This window comes from Oncorhynchus gorbuscha, linkage group LG19, assembly GCF_021184085.1.
Source record: "Oncorhynchus gorbuscha isolate QuinsamMale2020 ecotype Even-year linkage group LG19, OgorEven_v1.0, whole genome shotgun sequence".
NCBI lineage: Eukaryota > Metazoa > Chordata > Actinopteri > Salmoniformes > Salmonidae > Oncorhynchus > Oncorhynchus gorbuscha.
The window spans coordinates 49528360-49548701 of record NC_060191.1 but is presented as its reverse complement, the minus strand read 5'-3'; the positions used below and the strand labels follow the sequence as shown (position 1 = coordinate 49548701).

Genomic DNA, 20342 nt, shown 5'->3' with positions numbered 1-20342 from the left:
CTCTCTCTCTCTCTCTCACACACACACACACACACACACACACACACACACACACACACACACACACACACACACACACACACACACACACACACACACACACACACACACACACACACACACACACACACACACACACACACACACACACACACACACACACACACACACACGGATGTTCTTGTATACTGAGTTGATCATGTACAATCATAATTAATATGCTTTGTTTAACTGATTGGACAAACTTATATTTTTGTACTTATATTTGTGGTGTGGTTTTCATATAAGCCCTTTTGGCCTTCCAACCTCACCTGCACACTGTTTTTGCCAATGTTTACAGGCTGCATTTGGACCAGAGCTAGGGGAGCACACTGTGTTACAAAAATTATCAAAATTTTTGAGCCAACCTCTAGATGGGGCTCTTACACCAGTCTGTGATTCTACTCTCCGTTCTGCTCATGGGGATAGGTGGAAATGATTGTACAGCGCAAAAGGTTGGGTGAAGGAACCCAACAACATGCGCAAAGGATGGACTGTTCCTACTGAAAATACACATTTGTAACGGAAAACAACAACAACCATTTAGTGTTCTTCAGTCAGTACATCTCTATTGAGTTCTATGGCTTTGGCCAGAGGGTGAGGGGAACATAGAGAGCTTTCTGTCTGTCTGTCTGTCTGTCTGTCTGTCTGTCTGTCTGTCTGTCTGTCTGTCTGTCTGTCTGTCTGTCTGTCTGTCTGTCTGTCTGTCTGTCTGTCTGTCTGTCTGTCTGTCTGTCTGTCTGTCTGTCTGTCTGTCTGTCTGTCTGTCTGTCTGTCTGTCTGTCTGTCTGTCTGTCTGTCTGTCTGTCTGTCTGTCTGTCTGTCTGTCTGTCTGTCTGTCTGTCTGTCTGTGTATTGTGATTTGGAAGGCAGCAGCCTCTGGTTTCACAGTGCTCTCTCCTTCCCTCCACCTCTAAATTGGGAGTAGAGTGTATCAACAATCATGCACATACAGAGTAGAACACCGTCACCCTATACACATAGACAACAACAACATGGGTTACATACATATTTACATATCGACGTAGACTTGATCACATGCATTACTGTAGCTATTACAAGCAGTCTTCAGCAAACTGTAGGTGGTTTATATATTACCATGAGAGTCAATACAATACAGGAGTTCAGGCATACCTACCTCAAGAGGAATTAGATCATAGGTACAGTACAGCCCAGACTTTTCACAGCTATGGTCTTTCAAACACTGTTCTGTTTAGCACTGGGAATGTACACAGATACAGTAACAGTGAGGAATTTGGGCACAGGAATACCCACTGATTTCACTCCGGAACTCTGGATGAAAGCTTCTAGAAGAGCTTAAACAACAGCCTTACAGCAGACGGCACCATCATGCCTGTCGCATCCAGAGCTTTACTGTATGCTCCAGCGGTGAGCTGGCTTCCACCCGCCCTCAGGAAACTAGAATAACAGGCCAATTATTGTGTGTGTGTGGAAGTACATGCGTAGATGTGTGCGTAAGAGTGTATGTGCGTAGCCAGACTGCAGCGGTGTGCCCTGTAACTAATCAGGCTCTCTGCACTGCAGGAGGCACAGCTCCATTCTCTCTCACACAGATCCAATTGAGGGTATGTCTCAATCCACAAGGATGCTGCCTTGTACAAACACACTGAGGGCATGTCTCAATCCACCATGATTCGGCCTTCTGAGGCAAGAAGTTCAAATTGAATTCCAAGGTACCTTCATATGAAGACTCTGGGTAGGGAAGAGAGGAAGAGTACTGAACTCCTGTACTTGTGTCTTTATTGCATTAGGGAACAGAGACAGCAGAGTAAGCGAAAGTCAGCCCTTGAATGTCCCTGCCAGAGTAATGGGGTTATGAGGGGTCTCGCTGGACTCCTCATGCTGGCTTCTGAGTGTCGGTGGACGTCAGACTGTCATCCACTCAGAAAAATCTGATGGTTTATCATTCAGTGTTTTCTGTTTTTTTTGTCACCATCAAGTGAGGTATTTTTGAAGTCGTTTTTTTTTCTTTCTAAAGAAACAGGAAATGACCTCACCCACTTTCATCATGCACATGCAGGTTAGTTTTTCCCGCTCACAGTGGGCGTGGCTGGGTGTGGCTACTCCAGGCCGTTCCGCAGCATCTGATTGGCCGCGATGAGCATGACGCTGATGATGAAGGCCATGGCAAAGGCGCAAATCAGACTCTTCCTCACACACGTCTGCCGGTTCTTATTTTTAGAATGGACTAATAGAAGAGAGAAAAGGGGGAAGGGAGAAAGAAAGATAAAGGTGCATAGAGGTTTATTACCAAAATCCATTTCAAGCTGGCACATCACATTCTTGCCATTTGCCGTTCTCTGTTGTAAGAAAAGAAAAAGAGAAAGCCTAATATCAAGTTATTTTCAGCAGTGTTGATGGGGAGAAATTACTATTAAACAAACTGCACCAGGCTCTCTTCTGAATCACCTGATTTAGGTGGGACCTGATTTAGGTTGGAGAAATGAGTTATTTGTGTTGGAAAATGAATGAGGGACGGATGGAAGAAAGGAAAGGAGGGAGTGAGTGGTAGGGAGAGTGTGACTGGCAGAAAGAATGCAGAGGTGAGATTAATCCTATGCAGCAGCTGAGGCTCTGCTCTCTGTCACATGATGTGTTTGTGTTTGTATCCGCAGCGCAGTGGGACCCGAGATGTAAATAGAACTGACACGAATGTACAGTACATATGGACAGATATGCACGCACACACACTTGAAAGCCATGCCAACTTTAGGCCGTGATATAATTATCCGGTTCAGTATCCCACCGGCATAGAATGGTAAGTCAGCAAGTCTCCCTCCCCTGGCCAATCAGTGACCTGGAAACAGCGGACTGGGTTATGGGGCCGTGGTAACCGTGGTAATTAGGTGGGCTGGGCCAATAACCTGCAGGTACAGAGTCCTGTGTAGCCCGCCCCCGACTTGCGTTACATCTCACTCTCTCACTCTCACAAGATATTTATAACTCTGATGTTATAAAGCACTGAAATCATCACTACTGACACAAAAGTAAACTTGTGTAATCTAAATGAGCTAAAATGTATAGATTTGCACCTAATAAAGCTCCTTACAAACCATATCCAGCCCTACTATCTGTTGCCACTCCTACAGCATGAGAGGCCATTTTGTTTCTGCAGCATCACACAGCCTTTCCAGTTTCACAAGGAGCATTGTGTATCAGACTGCCACAGAAGGAGATTAAGAAACAATGACCTCTGAGTGGCTCTAACCTGAAAGGCTACAGAACCAACATCTTACTGGGGAAGGTGTGAGTAGTTATACTCAAAGGATATCAGGGGAAATGCTTACATGTTTGTTTTGTTACTATTCATCTGAACTCTGGTCTCCTGCTCCTGACATTCAACTGTTGTATTATCTTCACTACAGACATAATAAGGTCGTTCCACAGTGCCTTTTGAAAAGGGTCGTTCCAGGGTTGTTCCATGGTGCCTTTTGAAAAGCGTAACTTAGTCCAAAAATACTCCGAATCTCAAACATTCTGTCAAAAAGAGTACATGTTTGACTTCATAAAAACCATGCTTCCCCTCAAGAGATTACATTTAAAACTAGACTTTACAAGCATTTCGCTACACCACAAGCATTTTGCTACACCAGCAATAACATCTGCTAAATATGTGTACATGACCAATAAAATGTTATTTGATTATAGTAAGTGCCTATTAAATGCCAAATAAAGTAACAAGGTTGACCGTAACAGGTTGACGATTCCATCCTAAATCAGCCATAAATCCCATTGTGAATGGGGGAATGGAAGCTTGTGTGCAACAGGGAGTGGTAATTGAATGCAAGCTGAACCAAAACAATTCAATTGCTAAAACATTTCCAGCTTATCTATCTATGGGTAACAGGGTTGACGTGTTCTGCTCTTCCTAGAAGATTTTGGCACTTTAGCAAGCCTTTATTCATATAGAAAATCTGATTTATTGAATTCTCCATGTGGTCTATATTAAATGGCACTTCAATTAATATAGCAGGCTTTTAAAATTCAATATGGGTGCAAAATGTCTTCGTAAAATATCAAAGGGACACAAAAGGCACTCTTTTTGTGGAACAACCCAATAACAAACAAAAAATAAAGATTCATATCAACCTAAACACCCTTCTCTGCTGCTGCGGTATTCAAAACTTCCTAAAAGACACATTTTTGCAGAGCCAGGCTATGCATATTTAATCACTGCTAGTCATAGCCCAGGGGACCACATGACTTCCTACACCATAAACACCTTCAATCAATAAATCAGCAGGTGGAGTCTATGACGGTAATGGATCCTGATAGCTGGAGTCAGATCCGTCCTGACAGGAGGATAGACGTGCAGCACGCTCTGTTCTGCCAATGACAGCTAGCATCTCTCTCTCTCTCTCTCTCTCTCTCTCTCTCTCTCTCTCTCTCTCTCTCTCTCTCTCTCTCTCTCTCTCTCTCTCTCTCTCCCTCTCTCTTTCTTTCTTTCTTTCTTTCTCCATAGACTACATAATCTACTCTACTCACTTCCTTCAAAGTCTGCCTGACAGTGTCCCGAGTTCTCGTTGAGGCTCTCCTCCTCGTTGATGATGATGTTCTCGATGTCCTTCATGGTCAGATGGTCTCTGAAGGCGTGGAACAGGATGTGTTTCAGCTCCTCAAGGGTGATGCGCTGCATGTCAAACTGTAGGGGGGAGGGAAGGGGAGGAAAGGGGAGGAAAAGAGTAGTGAGGTAGAGAGGGAAAGGAAACAACAAACTTTCCTTTGCTACATAGACACTGGGGGACTGGAATGTAGGTTCCCAAATCAATTGTACATTTGTTATTATTATTTTCAACTTTTACAAAAGGTATAAAATAGAATTGATTACTCTACAGAGATACCTTTTGTCTGATGGATGCAAATCATGCAACTATTTCTGTAACTATTTTCATACTTCAATACAGTGCCGTTTAAGATGATGGAGGATGATTTTCTTTTAATGAGCATGGCCTTATTTCTATTACAGCATATTGGATGACTGTCATTCATATTCCATTCCCCCAGTTCAATGTAACATCGATAGGTTTAGGCTACTACATGATACTCTAATTTCCCCTATACCCATCATGAGGTTGCTACAACCTAGACTATGAATAAAAGTTTACAACGTAAGTGCACACAGGCCGATAGAAACATTTGAGGCGGTGACATATGGACAGACAGTGACACATTCAATACCGCCTTGCACATTCTTGCCTGCATCTAGCTGATCTAGGGTAAAATCATTAGTCCAACAGTTGTTAATCCCCGTTTCGTTCTGTTTGCTTCAGGTTTAAGAAACGTTTTCAGCAGAATCGGCGGAATGAACACACCCCTGATCACACGTAAACACAGTTCACTTTCATAGCAAGCACGTTGTATTCTTTCTCACATCTACACTCATTCATCCTCTCACTGTTTCTCTTCGCTTGTGGACTTCAATGCACAATACATCTTCTGTCTGTGACCAGGTGAAAAATCTTTCCAAGCCAAACCATATCATAATCTCTGACCGCTACACACGCCCTATATCGTTGTCACTATATTAGCTAAAGTAACATCATCGTTAACATAGCTAATAGAACTCAGGTGTTAGTAAACCCTTGTCACGACTGGCCTGTCAGAGGTCAGATTACTGTGGACCACACCCCTACAAGAGACATCTCTCACACCCGCCTGAGGGAGCGAGATCCCTCTGTTTTTTTTATGACACCTCACGCCCATTGTAATTCCTCTCACTGTGGAGGAATGGAATGTATGATGGGCCTATGGAGATCCTACCTCAGAATAGTAAAATGCAATAAATGGATTTTGGGACAATATGTTTTGTCAGCCAAAATGGTAGTAATGACGATAGATGGAATATGAAAATAATTTAATTTGTGTTATGTTATTGAAAGTTAAATGACGACGTTATAACGAGGTTGAAGAAGAAGACAAAGGAACCTTTTAGCAATCTATGCTATGGATGAGTAGCTGTGTCTAAGAGGGTGGATTCAAGCAGGAACATTCTCTCCAAGTAATCATATGTCTACACTGCTTTCATTCCCACGCTGGAACCACCAACAGTTGAAGTTGGAAGTTTACATACACTTAGGTGGGATCATTTAAACTTGTTTTTCAACCACTCCACAAATTTTTTGTTAACAAACTATAGTTTTGGCAAGTCGGTTAGGACATCTACTTTGTCCATGATACAAGTAATTTCCCAAAAATTTTAACAGACTATTTCACTTATAATTCCCTGTATCACAATTCCAGTGGGTCAGAAGTTTACATACATACACAGTTTACATGCACAGTTGACTGTGCCTTTATACAGCTTGAAAAATTCAAGAAAATTATGGCTTTAGAAGCTTCTGATAGGCTAATTGACATCATTTAGTCAATTGGAGGTGTACCTGTGGATGTATTTCAAGGCCTACCTTCAAACTCAGTGCCTTTTTCTTGACATCATGGGAAAATCAAAAGAAATCAGCTAAAACCTAAAAAAGAATTGTAGACCTCCACAAGTCTAGTTCATTCTTGGGAGCAATTTCCAAACGCCTGAAGGTACCACGTTCATCTGTACAAACAATAGTACACAAGTATAAACACCATGGGACCACGCAGCCACCATAGTGCTCAGAAAGGAGACTTGTTCTGTCTCCTAGAGATGAACATACGTTGGTGCGAAAAGTGCAAATCAATCCCAGAACAACAGCAAAGGACCTTGTGAAGATGCTGGAGGAAACAGGTACAAAAGTATCTATATCCACAGTAAAACGAGTCCTATATCGACATAACCTGAAAGGCCACTCAGCAAGGAAGAAGCCACTGCTCCAAAACCGACATAAAAAAGCCAGACTACGGTTTGCATTTGTACATGGGGACAAAGATCGTACTTTTTGGAGAAATGTCCTCTGGTCTGATGAAACAAAAATATAACTGTTTGGCCATAATGACCATCGTTATGTTTGGAAAAAGAGGGAGACTTGCAAGCTGAAGAACACCATCCCAACCGTGAAGCACGGGGGTGGCAGCATCATGTTGTGGGGGTGCAGGAGGGACTGGTGCACTTCACAAAATAGATGGTATCATGAGAAAGGAAAATGATGTGTATATATTGAAGCAACATCTCAAAACATCAGTCAGTAAGTTAAAGCTTGGTCGCAAATGGATCTTCCAAATGGACACAGGATGTTCTGTGTGTACCAATAATTATTTTCTTCATAATGTCGATAATTATGAAATTATAAAAAATATTAACGACACCCATGAGGCCATTAGTGGGCGATTTTGTCAAATGACTGCAGGAAAGGACTACCACTTTAACAACAATGAACAATTCTCCAAAATGATAATGTTTCTATGAATGTTCTGCCTCTCTCTCTCTCTCTCTCAATTCAATTCAATTCAATTCAAGGGCTTTATTGGCATGGGAAACATGTGTTAACATTGCCAAAGCAAGTGAGGTAGACAACATACATACACTCTCTCTCTCTCTCTCTCTCTCTCTCTCTCTCTCTCTCTCTCTCTCTCTCTCTCTCTCTCTCTCTCTCTCTCTCTCTCTCTCTCTCTCTCTCTCTCTCTCTCTCTCTCTCTCTCTCTCTCTCTCTCTCTCTCTCATGAACAATTCTCCAAAATGATAATGTTTCTATGAATGTTCTGCTCTCTCTCTCTCTCTCTTTCCTCTTTCTTTCTTTCTTTCTTTCTTTCTTTCTTTCTTTCTTTCTTTCTTTCTTTCTTTCTTTCTTTCTTTCTTTCTTTCTTTCTTTCTTTCTTTCTCCATAGACTACAGAATCTCTCTCTCTTTTCTGGCAGAGTGAGTGACCTTTGAGAGTGAGTGGTTACGAGGAAGGAAGAAGCAGAGTGGAGGAAAGGAGACCGAACCCTGAGTATATGACGGGCTAAATACTGAACCCATTTCAATGAGTCACAGAAGTCAGACAGTCGACCATGGTGTGCTAATGACAATCCATGTCTGTTGTAGCATCCATAGTAAATCAAATGGCATTTAATTGAGATGGTGGGAGATGAGGGAGAGAGGGAAAGAGGGAGAGAAAGACAAAGAAAAAAATATATAGAGACAGAGCAAGAGAGGGGTGGGGATGGGGTTATATGCACTATGACCAGTGAAAAGATATTAGCACTCTCTGACTGAATCCACTGTCTGAGGCAGACTAACTATGTCGATGTAGTCTGACCACTTTGCACATCAATCCACTTAAAGGCAATTTGTGACACATTAACCTGATTCCTCCTGCTGGTCTGAACACAACGGGTCCAATACAGCCAGACTAGATAGAGTGAACCCCCACGTGTACTGCTTCTACCTTATGCAAGGCACAGGAAGAAGCATCAATGAAGCACCAGGATATAATAGGGAATATTCTCCCATTTTCTCACCAAACACAACTATATTTTCCATATTCTTCCGTCAACATGTTTTTCTCTAACTGTCTCCTCTCTTCCTTCCACTGCAATGTTATCTCTAACCTTCAAACTGCAGGTGTTTGAGCCTACGCGTTTAATTGTCTTCTTGTCCCTGTGTCCCTGTGTTCTCATGTAGCAGCAATAGCTGTATCACAGTGACTGTTCTGGTACTCCCTGCATTACCCTGGTGATGGTCTCTCTCTGCTGTATATTTCTGCTGGGACACAGACACTGACAAGAATGCAAAGCAGTTACAGCTTAAATATGAGCACCTGAGGAGAGTTGGCTGCCACAACAAAGTGAATTCTCACCATCACAGGCAGCAGGATAGTACGGCTTGGGACCCTAAGTAGGCCAACAGGGGTTTGGCAGTAGTTTAGTTGAGAAAACAAACAAACATTGTATCTGTCGGCTGCGTAAATGTGTATTGTCAAATCAAATCAAACTGTATTTGTCACAGGCGCTGAATACAATAAGTGTAGACCTTACCGTAAAATGCTTGTTTACTTACAAGCCCTTATCCAACAATGTGGTTCAAGAAGAGTTAAGAAAATATTTACAGAATAAACTAAAGTAAAAAATAAAATTTATAAAGTAACACAATAAAATAACAATAGCGAGGCTATATACAGGATGTACTGGTACCGAGTCAGTGTGTGGGGTACAGGTTAATTGAGGTAATTTGTACATGTAGGTAGGGATGAAGTGACTATGAATAGATAATAAACAGTGAGTAGCAGCAGTGTACAAAACAAATGGGGGGGTCAATATAACAGTCCGGTGGCCATTTGATGAATTGTTCAGCAGTCTTATGGTTTGGGGGTAGAAGCTGTTAAGGAGCCTTTTGGTCCTAGACTTGGTAATCCGGTACTGCTTGCCGTGGGGTAGAAGAGACAACAGTCTATGACTTGGGTGACTGGAGTCTCTGACAATTTTATGGGCTTTCCTCTGACTCTGCCTATTATATAGGTCCTGGATAGCAGGAGGCTTGGCCCCAGTGATGTACTGAGCTGTACACACTACCCTCTGTAACGCCTTACGGTCAGAAGCCGAGCAGTTGCCATACCAGGCGGTGATGCAAACGGTCAACAAAGGTTGGTGGAAACTACATATAATCTTAAATAAGTTTGTCTTACATGTTAAAACAAAGTCTAGGCAAGACTCAGCATCATAATGGGTGACACCTGAAGGCTTTAAGTAAACTATTACCATTTAACAAGCCACTAGAAAGGCTCCCAATCCTCAGGGACCAAACTGTTTCTTATCTAACTTCCAGAACCCAATAAGCAGGGGGACACTGCATCACTGTTCCATTATCACCATGGTTACCCAACCATCTCTGAGCCATTATTACCACGGTTACCCAACCATCACTGTTCCATTATTACCACGGTTACCCAACCATCAGTTTGCCATTATCACCACGGTTACCCAAATATAGGAACCCTGTAAACTGCTAATACACCTATTAACACCTATTACAAAAATAACATTGTTTTACAGCTCAGAAATACATTATGTTAACATGGCCGTCGGAAGTATTAGTATTATTTTAGTATTTTATTAGGATTCCCAATTAGCCGCTGCCAAAGCAACGCCTTCTCGTCCTGGGCTCCAAACAGAAAATAAAACAACAAATGAAATACACAATATACACTACCATTCAATAGTTTGGAGTCACTAAGTAATGTACATTTTTTCAAAAGAAAAGCACATTTTTTGTCCATTTGTGCAGTCCGGTCAACATCAGAGGAGTCTCATCCATAATATCATAAAATCACATGGCTGGCATGAACTTTCTTGACATATTCAGAGAGAGAGAGAAAGGGAGATCTGCACAGAGGGGAGGCCTGCGATAGCTCAACCTGGTTATTAATACATCTGGACACTGTGTAATGTGATGTAACCGACTGGGTTCAAACTTGGGTCTTATGCACACCCATGAGCTTTTCTTTACAACCCTACAGGAACCTCACTTCACCCCTAGGACCAGCAAGGCTTCCTGACATTCTGGAGTTGTTGCCCTGATAGCCCTATTATGGATCATTCTGGACCGTCAATAGTGTCCAGTGTTGTATCGGCTTGTCATCGTACACTCTGTGCCCCTGGTGGATCATGGACCCAATGTCTCTTTCACACCCTGTATGGAATCTGGCCAATGGCCCAATTAGGCGCTGTCAACACTTTTAGGGACACACACCAGACACACACACACACACACACACACACACACACACACACACACACACACACACACACACACACACACACACACACACACACACACACACACACACACACACACACACACACACACACACACACACACACACACACATACCAACTGTCAACACCCTCTGCTGTAGTCTAATGATTGGTTGAGACATAGCTGTCACAATTCATTTTCTTGTGCGCCGTTGTTGTTGTTAGCGCAAGCTAATGTTACATTTTTTTGTCCATTGACAGGTCGGTGAGATGCGAGCAGGTGTTAAGAAGCACGGTTTGGTGGGTCACGACTCGACCTTTGCCTCCTGAGCCCGTTGGGGAGTTGCAGCGATAAGACAAGATCGAAAAAGGCCATAAAATACAAAAAATATTAACGATTGCCACAGTAGTTACAGTAGAATTGATTTCCTAGCTAAAAGCACTGTCTAGAGTTCATTCTCAGTTGCCTTGGATAGTGTGTGCAGTGTGGCACCCCATTTCATTCATTACAGAAGAACAATAGTGAACATTTTATTAGTACTTCATTACTTGAGCCTTTAATTTACAGTACACATAAAAGCATCTGTAATTTATCACTCTGTTGTCATGTAGAGTCTCCTCTCTTTCTATGACCACTTCAACCTGCCAACTCTGTTTTTTTCTCATCAATTAGCAGCTTTGTTATTAATAAAACAACACTGAGATCCAGGAATTTCAATTAGCCGGGCCAATAAATCTTTATGACGCATGATTAGAATTTTAAGCATGATTGGATGATTATTAGATTACTCTGAGTCTTGTTTTGGGCTCCCGAGTGGCACAGAGGTCTAAGGCACTGCAGACCCTAGTTCAATCCTGGGCTGTATCACAACCGGGCTCGGGAGAGATGAAGGTTGAAAGTCATGCGTCCTCCGATACACAACCCACCCAAGCCGCACTGCTTCTTAACACAGCGCGCATCCAACCCGGAAGCTTGTCTCACTGGCAACCTTGGTTGGCGTGCACTGCGCCCGGCCTGCCACAGGAGTCGCTGGTGCGCAATGAGACAAGGATATCCCTACCGACCAAGCCCTCCCTAACCCGGACAACGCTAGGCCAATTGTGCGTCGCACCACGAACCCAGGGTCTCTGGTGGCACAGCAGTACAGCGCCCTTAACCACTGCGCCACCTGGGAGGGGCAAGCTAAGTGCTTTTGAGTACGTGATAGTAATGCTTCTCAGCAGGAGGCGGAAGTTCTATCAAACATTGGAACCTCTGATCTGAGCATTGAGAGAAGGAACATACAAAATACAGTACAAAACACAGTACAATACTACACACCATGTTTCCACTTCTTCAGACTGTACTCTTTCTTCACAGAAAACTGTTTTCATGTTAACTTTATAAAATCTTTTTTCTGGGTGTGCGCCAGCTCATGTTTTTTTATTGAACTTTATATATAATATTAACAGAACTAAGTCACATCTAAAGTCAAAAAGTAAACTTCAATGAGGCAATCAGAAGGTAAATGTTGAAAGACAATGCATCTTTTATGGCACATGTTGAGGAGTTTCTTGTGTCTGTCTCAAAGGATCATTAGTTAAATGATACTCACTCAGAGTATCAGACTCACCGTTTCACACACAGTTACACAGCTACATATCAACCTCTTGCAGAGCTCACACAAAGTGACTATGATTATTCAGCATCTGACTGTGTGAAATTGACTCTTCCATCAGCAGTAGCTAAAGACTTCCCACACATTCTCTACCTCATGCTAATATCTTCTTTCATTAATTAATATTACAGTCCGTTCCCTATGGCTGTCGGTGTTTTGGAAAGTTAACTGTTTAAGTTCATACAGAGGTTATTATCTGTACAATGTGCTCCAAAAAAAGTGCGGGAAAATGACAAGAGGGAATCTAGATTGCCACTTTGCCACAACCAGGGACTGTTGTAATGTCTCAGATGTGTATGTGTGTTGGTGTGTGTCAGATGAACCGTAATGATGACAGTTAGCAGGGTGTGAAGTGATGAAGACAAATTGAGTCATTTTCACAGCAATAAGAAGCCTGTAATCCAGACTCCCGACCTTTAACACTAGCTGGAACCAAGGAATGAGAGGAGCACATTACACCACCGTTACTGAAAGTGGATTAGACTAGTTTAAAGGAGGATGATTATGGATATGGAGATAATGAGGGGTTATGTGTGTGTGTGTGTGTGTGTGTGTGTGTGTGTGTGTGTGTGTGTGTGTGTGTGTGTGTGTGTGTGTGTGTGTGTGTGTGTGTGTGTGTGTGTGTGTGTGTGTGTGTGTGTGTGTGTGTGTGTGTGTGTGTGTGTGTGTGTGTGTGTGTGTGTGTGTGTGTGTGTGTGTGTGTGTGTGTGTGTGTGTGTGTGTGTTAGCTGGCTATTTCTGCTGTGACGCTGTGTCTCTTCCTTCATTGGTATGCAGGGACACGTCGTTTGACACGAAGGAATATTACTAATATTTTTCTCTCCTCTCTTTTTTCTCTCTCCTTAGGCAGAGCATGTGGGAGGACGCCCCCACAGTGCAGTAACATCCCCAGCGCGGCACCGGCCGTGTCATTAACTGTTACAGTGTGTCAGGCAGTACTGGAGAGAGAGTTGGAGAGAGGGGGGACTGTGGGGACATCAGGGACTGAATTAACAAATAGGTTTTGTTCCAAATGGCACCATGTTTTCTGGTCAAAAGTAGTACACTATAGGGAATATGGTGCCCTTAGGGACACAACCATAGTCTTAGAGTAGGAGTGTTGATATACTGTAGGATCAGTTTGGACTGTAGAGTTCAGCACTGTCCACTCTCTCTCTCTTTATACCCAGTATCATTTAAACTCTTTCTCTTTATACCCAGCATCATTTAAACTCAATTCAATTCAAGGGCTTTATTGGCATGGGAAACATGTGTTAACATTGCCAAAGCAAGTGAGGTAGACAACATACAAAGTGAATATATAAAGTGAAAAACAAACAAAGATTAACAGTAAACATTACACATACAGAAGTTTAAAAACAGTAAAGACATTACAAATGTCATATTATATATATATACAATGTACAAATAGTTAAAGGACACAAGATAAAATGAATAAGCATAAATATGGGTTGTATTTACAATGGTGTTTGTTCTTCACTGGTTGCCCTTTTCTCGTGGCAACAGAACTCTCTCTCTTTATACCCACCATCATTTAAACTCTTTCTCTTTATACCCAGCATCATTTAAACTCTTTCTCTTTATACCCAGCATCATTTATACTCTCTCTCTTTATACCCAGCATCATTTAAACTCTTTCCCTTTATACCCAGCATCATTTATACTCTCTCTCTTTATACCCAGTATCATTTATACTCTCTCTCTTTATACCCAGCATCATTTAAACTCTTTCCCTTTATACCCAGCATCATTTATACTCTCTCTCTTTATACCCAGCATCATTTAAACTCTTTCCCTTTATACCCAGCATCATTTATACTCTTTCTCTTTATACCCAGCACCCTTTATACTCTCTCTCTTTATACCCAGCATCATTTATACTCTTTCTCTTTATACCCAGCACCCTTTATACTCTCTCTCTTTATACCCAGCACCCTTTATACTCTCTCTCTCTCTTTATACCCAGCATCATTTATACTCTCTCTCTTTATACCCAGCATCATTTATACTCTTTCTCTTTATACCCAGCATCATTTATACTCTCTCTCTTTATACCCAGCATCATTTATACTCTCTCTCTTTATACCCAGCATCATTTATACTCTTTCTCTTTATACCCAGCATCATTTATACTCTCTCTCTTTATACCCAGCATCATTTATACTCTTTCTCTTTATACCCAGCATCATTTATACTCTCTCTCTTTATACCCAGCATCATTTATACTCTTTCTCTTTATACCCAGCACCCTTTATACTCTCTCTCTCTTTATACCCAGCATCATTTATACTCTCTCTTTATACCCAGCATCATTTATACTCTCTCTCTCTTTATACCCAGCATCATTTATACTCTTTCTCTTTATACCCAGCATCATTTATACTCTCTCTCTCTTTATACCCAGCACCCTTTATACTCTCTTTATACCAGCACCCTTTATAGTCTCTCTCTTTATACCAGCACCCTTTATACTCTCTCTCTTTATACCCAGAATCCTTTATACTCTCTCTTTATACCAGCAGCATTTCACAGATGTATGGTCAGAGGTGGTCTAAGGTTGAGATATTGATATACTAAGTGCTTCGCTCGGACTGTGTTTTACCTAAAGGGAGCCATCTACTGTGCTTAACTAACTAGTGTTTACTGTTGGCTAACAAACTTTTTTTGAACTTCAAAACCCAAGCGGTATATTTTCCCCGACCTGAGGAGACTATCTGTACCTCAGAGACTATCTGTACCACAGAGACTATCTGTACCTCAGAGACGATCTGTACCTCAGAGACGATCTGTACCACAGAGACTATCTATACCTCAGAGACTATCTGTACCTCAGAGACTATCTGTAACCCACAGACTATCTGTACCTCAGAGATTATCTGTACCTCAGAGATTATCTGTACCTCAGAGATTATCTGTACCACAGAGACGATCTGTACCTCAGAGACGATCTGTACCTCAGAGACGATCTGTACCACAGAGACTATCTATACCTCAGAGACTATCTGTACCTCAGAGACTATCTGTAACCCACAGACTTCTGTAGCTCAGTTGGTAGAGCATGGCGCTTGTAACGCCAGGGTAGTGGGTTCGATCCCTGGGACCACCCATACGTAGAATGTATGCACACATGACTGTAAGTCGCTTTGGATAAAAGCGTCTGCTAAATGGCATATATTATATTATCTGTACCTCAGAGATTATCTGTACCACAGAGACTATCTGCACCTTACAAACTACTTGGACTGAGTCACCACACATCCAACACACACACAGTCAATTGTCAAGTCTACTTCCGCTCCGGTGCTCGACATAACCACCAGTCTTGGCAACCCATCATTACGCACACCTGGCTACCCTCATTACACACACCTGCTCCTCATCATGAGGCACACCTGGACTCCATCACTAACCTGATTACTCCCCCTTTATCTAGCACTGTAATTTGATCACTGTTGTCGCAAATAAAATTTCTGCATAGCAGGAAATGCAAATTGTAGCGCATTCAAGGTTTTTTACATTTGTAATTTCCACTTTAAAAATATCATACTTGATTTGTCCTAACAAAAAATGGATCAACCCTTTCAAAAATGTCCATTAATTATAATCCACATAATAATTCACATTTCCTGTTCCTGCAGGATAATTTTCCTGCTGTGAGAAGCATGGTCAAATTAAGATGATGCATCTGTACTATTTATTCAAGTGCTCGACCAAAACACTTAATTGATATCGATTATTGTACTGCAATGTTGAAGGAGCTAGCACGTAAGCATCTCACTGCACCTTTTATACCTGCTGTAAACTGTGTATGTGACAAAAACAATTTGATTTGATTTAGTGAGTCAGTCAGTCTCTACAGAAACTTTCAATAGGAAAGTAAATACTTTACAGTATTTTTTGAACCAGTAGTCTCATTTTAGTTGTCATTCTAGCCTGAGAGATCTAGAGGATGTGTTTACTGATGCACTGATGTTTCGATATGATGTTCAGGTTTTCAAATTTTAGTCCAACTGTCACCAGAGAGAATATGGCAGACAGGCAGACTAACAAAGAATAGCTGGGGGCACTTGTGGAGTTCTTCTCATAACATGGAAATGAGAAGTCAGAAATATGTATACCATTACTGCCATTCATTTTCCTGTCCATTAGTACATCACTATCAGTGCTGTGAGAGAAGCATGTTAAATAATGTTACTTATGTCCTATAAAAAATCATAACCCAGAGAAGCAATTAGTTAATAATGAACTCACCCAGTTAAAACGTCCACTGTGTAACTGATGATATAATTTTTTAAATTATCTCTCTCTCTCTCTCTCACAAGATTATTGTGGTCCATGTATAATTCATCATATTTGATTTGCTTAAAAAAGAGATGCCCCTGCACAAATGGAGGGAAAATGAAAGATTAACGGAAGTGATTTATTGATGAGAGTAAAATGTATTAGGCTTCAGACAGAGTGCTAACTAATGCACAACACATCTTAAACTGTCTGAATATGGCTGGGATCAGAATAAGAAAACCTAGCTATAGGCTTAGATTAGATACAGCCCAAGATTCTTATTTCAAGGGAAAACAGTCTGTGTCAAAACATCAGCAAATCTAAAAACAATGTATAGTTTCAGAATGTGTTAAAACCCATAATGGATTGTCAGTCCTTGCATCCATTGTTCAATCCTAGCTCAATAATTTGGAAAGTGGTACATTTCCCCAGTCTCATCCCTCAGCTTTATAGACATTTGGCTGCAACACAATTCACAACAATGGCTGATGGAAAACAGTTGGTCTACATATCTGTGCGATAGTGAAACTCACTACACATGTAAACTGTGCTCATGTGTAGTGAGTTTCACTTACTGCCTAGTACACAAGGGTACAAAACGGTAAACCTCAACGATAAAAACAAAACTGTAAATAAACAACATTAAATAGATTCTACTAATTAGATTTGACATTTCTTATTTAGATGATGTGAAAAGAACTAGTTGATGAGGTTCTGAGCTTGGAATTGATATAATCATAGGATGAATCATCACAGCCAGAGACAATTAAATCAGCAGCTTGAATCTGCTGCTGAGTTCCAGAAAGCTACAAAGAATAATCTCACAACTACCAAAGTCACGTAAAAAATGGGCATTTTGGTAATTGTTTGTGCGTTTCAGAGATTCGTATCGTACAAGGGGAAAAGGAAATGCATTTACTTAGTAAGAGTTTTTAACCTTTATGAATGTAATAATAAGCATTGATACAGACTGGTGTGGAAGAGGAAGAAGAAGTATGTGAGGTTGTGTGAATGATTAGAAAGGTTCAACCTCTCAATAATGGTCTCACCCCATGCTGTGCTCTGTCAATCCTTCTCTAGGCAGGTCCTAATCAGTCATCTCACCTGGCTGTCAATTATCTCAGCTACAGGAAAGGGTTTTGTTATGTTAGGCACAAGCCAGACAAAAATTACATTAGTCTTTGCTCAACTTGCCTTCGGAAGAAAGTTTTTTTTTTTAAACAAAATATACTTTACTTCACATTATCTGGATGTGCAGGACACAGACATCCTGTTTAACATTCAGCAGGTTAGTAAGAGTACTGCTGGCTACCCCTGGGCCCATTTATTAACATCGGACAGATCAGGTAACTTGACCTGTCCCACCGGGCACAGAAAACAATTTAATGTCTATTCCACGTTGATTTAAAGTAATTTAATTGAAATGACATGGAAACAACGTTGATTCAACCAGTGTGTGCCAGTAGGGTGCTCGTAATTATTCAAAACAGGTAGGAGTTTCCAGAATAATGGAAAACTGAAGTCAAGGGCCCACATTTGTAAAGTATCTCAGAGTACGAGTGCTGTGCCTACTTGTCCATGTAATCTTATTCATTATGACCTAATAGACAAAACAAATCCTAGATTAGCACTCATACTCTGAGAATAGTTTTTTAGATTTACATTTACATTTAAGTCATTTAGCAGACGCTCTTATCCAGAGCGACTTACAAATTGGTGCATTCACCTTATGACATCCAGTGGAACAGCCACTTTACAATAGTGCATCTAAATATTTTAAGGGGGGGGGGGGGTGAGAAGGATTACTTTATCCTATCCTAAGTATTCCTTAAAGAGGTGGGGTTTCAGGTGTCTCCGGAAGGTGGTGATTGACTCCGCTGTCCTGGCGTCGTGAGGGAGTTTGTTCCACCATTGGGGAGCCAGAGCAGCGAACAGTTTTGACTGGGCTGAGCGGGAACTGTACTTCCTCAGTGGTAGGGAGGCGAGCAGGCCAGAGGTGGATGAACGCAGTGCCCTTATTTGGGTGTAGGGCCTGATCAGAGCCTGGAGGTACTGAGGTGCCGTTCCCCTCACAGCTCCGTAGGCAAGCACCATGGTCTTGTAGCGGATGCGAGCTTCAACTGGAAGCCAGTGGAGAGAGCGGAGGAGCGGGGTGACGTGAGAGAACTTGGGAAGGTTGAATACTAGACGGGCTGCGGCGTTCTGGATGAGTTGTAGGGGTTTAATGGCACAGGCAGGGAGCCCAGCCAACAGCGAGTTGCAGTTGCAGCGAGTTGCAGTAATCCAGACGGGAGATGATAAGTGCCTGGATTAGGACCTGCGCCACTTCCTGTGTGAGGCAGGGTCGTACTCTGCGGATGTTGTAGAGCATGAACCTACAGAACGGGCCACCGCCTTGATGTTAGTTGTGATGTTAGATGTGCCCAGGAGGTGAGATGGTCTGAAGCGAGAAGTGTTAAGGTGACATTGTCGGGTAGGCTAATATAAACTGAACTGTTCCAGGGGGTAATACATGTATCTCTTTAAGATTGAAGCATTATTGAAACTTTATGAGGCCAAGGTCTGTGTGTTCCGATCTAAGCAGAATCTGGCTTGATCTGTATTCAAGGATTATTACCTTTTCAGAACAGCCAAAACTCTGGTGCAAGAGAAAGAGCAACCTTTTGCATTTTTAAAAGTAATGAAATGGACTCTCAATCATGCGGACTCTGAATTCATCACAGTAAATATTGCTCTCTCTCTCTCTAAGAATTCAATTGACTAACATAAATGCCTGAAGTTACCCATTACAGTTTTCTCAATTGCTAAAACACTAAAACCCATTGACTGAACAAATTTCTCAGTTGCCTGGACTCATTTAGCTAATGATGCAGTCTGTTGTCAATACTTTAAACCATTTCACATGGTAAAACACAATTTGCACATCTCACTTAGGCTTTTCAGCAAAACTCGAAACACATTCTCATTCTCAAAACACATTCTGCATTCTAATGCACATGTCATTCATACTGGTAAACACAAGTGGCAACAATCAAATACAAATAGAGAACATATGTCATTGATTGAACACAACCACTCAAAATTGATTTACAGTTTTTTTTGATTGCTTATTAAGCACGATTTTCAAAACAGGGCCCGTGTTTTCGAAACACTACACATAATTAGCACAACCACACACCCAATTAGCACAGCCACACACCCAATTAGCACAACCACACACCCAATTAGCACAGCCACACACCCAATTAGCACAGCCACACACCCAATTAGCACAACCACACACCCAATTAGCACAGCCACACACCCAATTAGCACAACCACACACCCAATTAGCACACCACACACCCAATTAGCACAGCCACACACCCAATTAGCACAACCACACACCCAATTAGCACAACCACACACCCAATTAGCAAAACCACACACCCAATTAGCAAAACCACACACCCAATTAGCAAAACACTACAGATCCTTTGCAAAATTAAACACTCTTGTAAAAACTATACACTTCTTTTTAAAAACCACACTTTGTTACCATATGAAACACACACGTTTCACATTAATATACTGTACAATAGACAAATTGTATGGCCCTGAACATTGTGCTTTCCATTTATTAACAGTACTGACTGCTCAATAGATTTTGACTGGTTGCAGGTTCATATCAACAAAGAACAAGAATTACATTATCACAGAGACAAAGGACAAGTTTGTGAGATGCAGGGTACAGTACTGTAAAAA

The 20342-nt window shown here is 41.6% G+C and overlaps 1 protein-coding gene across 2 annotated transcripts in view; it reads right to left on the bottom strand.

Moving 5' to 3' along the window:
• Nucleotides 1-770: 770 nt before the first annotated feature.
• caln1 (calneuron 1) overlaps nt 771-20342 on the bottom strand; it is a 53414-nt gene continuing 33842 nt past the window's right edge. For both annotated transcript variants that reach the window (XM_046316332.1, XM_046316331.1), the window contains exons 5-6: nt 4546-4702; nt 771-2248 (exon numbers count right to left, since the gene is read on the bottom strand). In XM_046316332.1, the coding sequence (XP_046172288.1) occupies nt 2121-2248; nt 4546-4702 (285 nt within the window). In that variant the 3' untranslated portion in view covers nt 771-2120. The remainder of the gene's footprint in view (nt 2249-4545; nt 4703-20342) is intronic.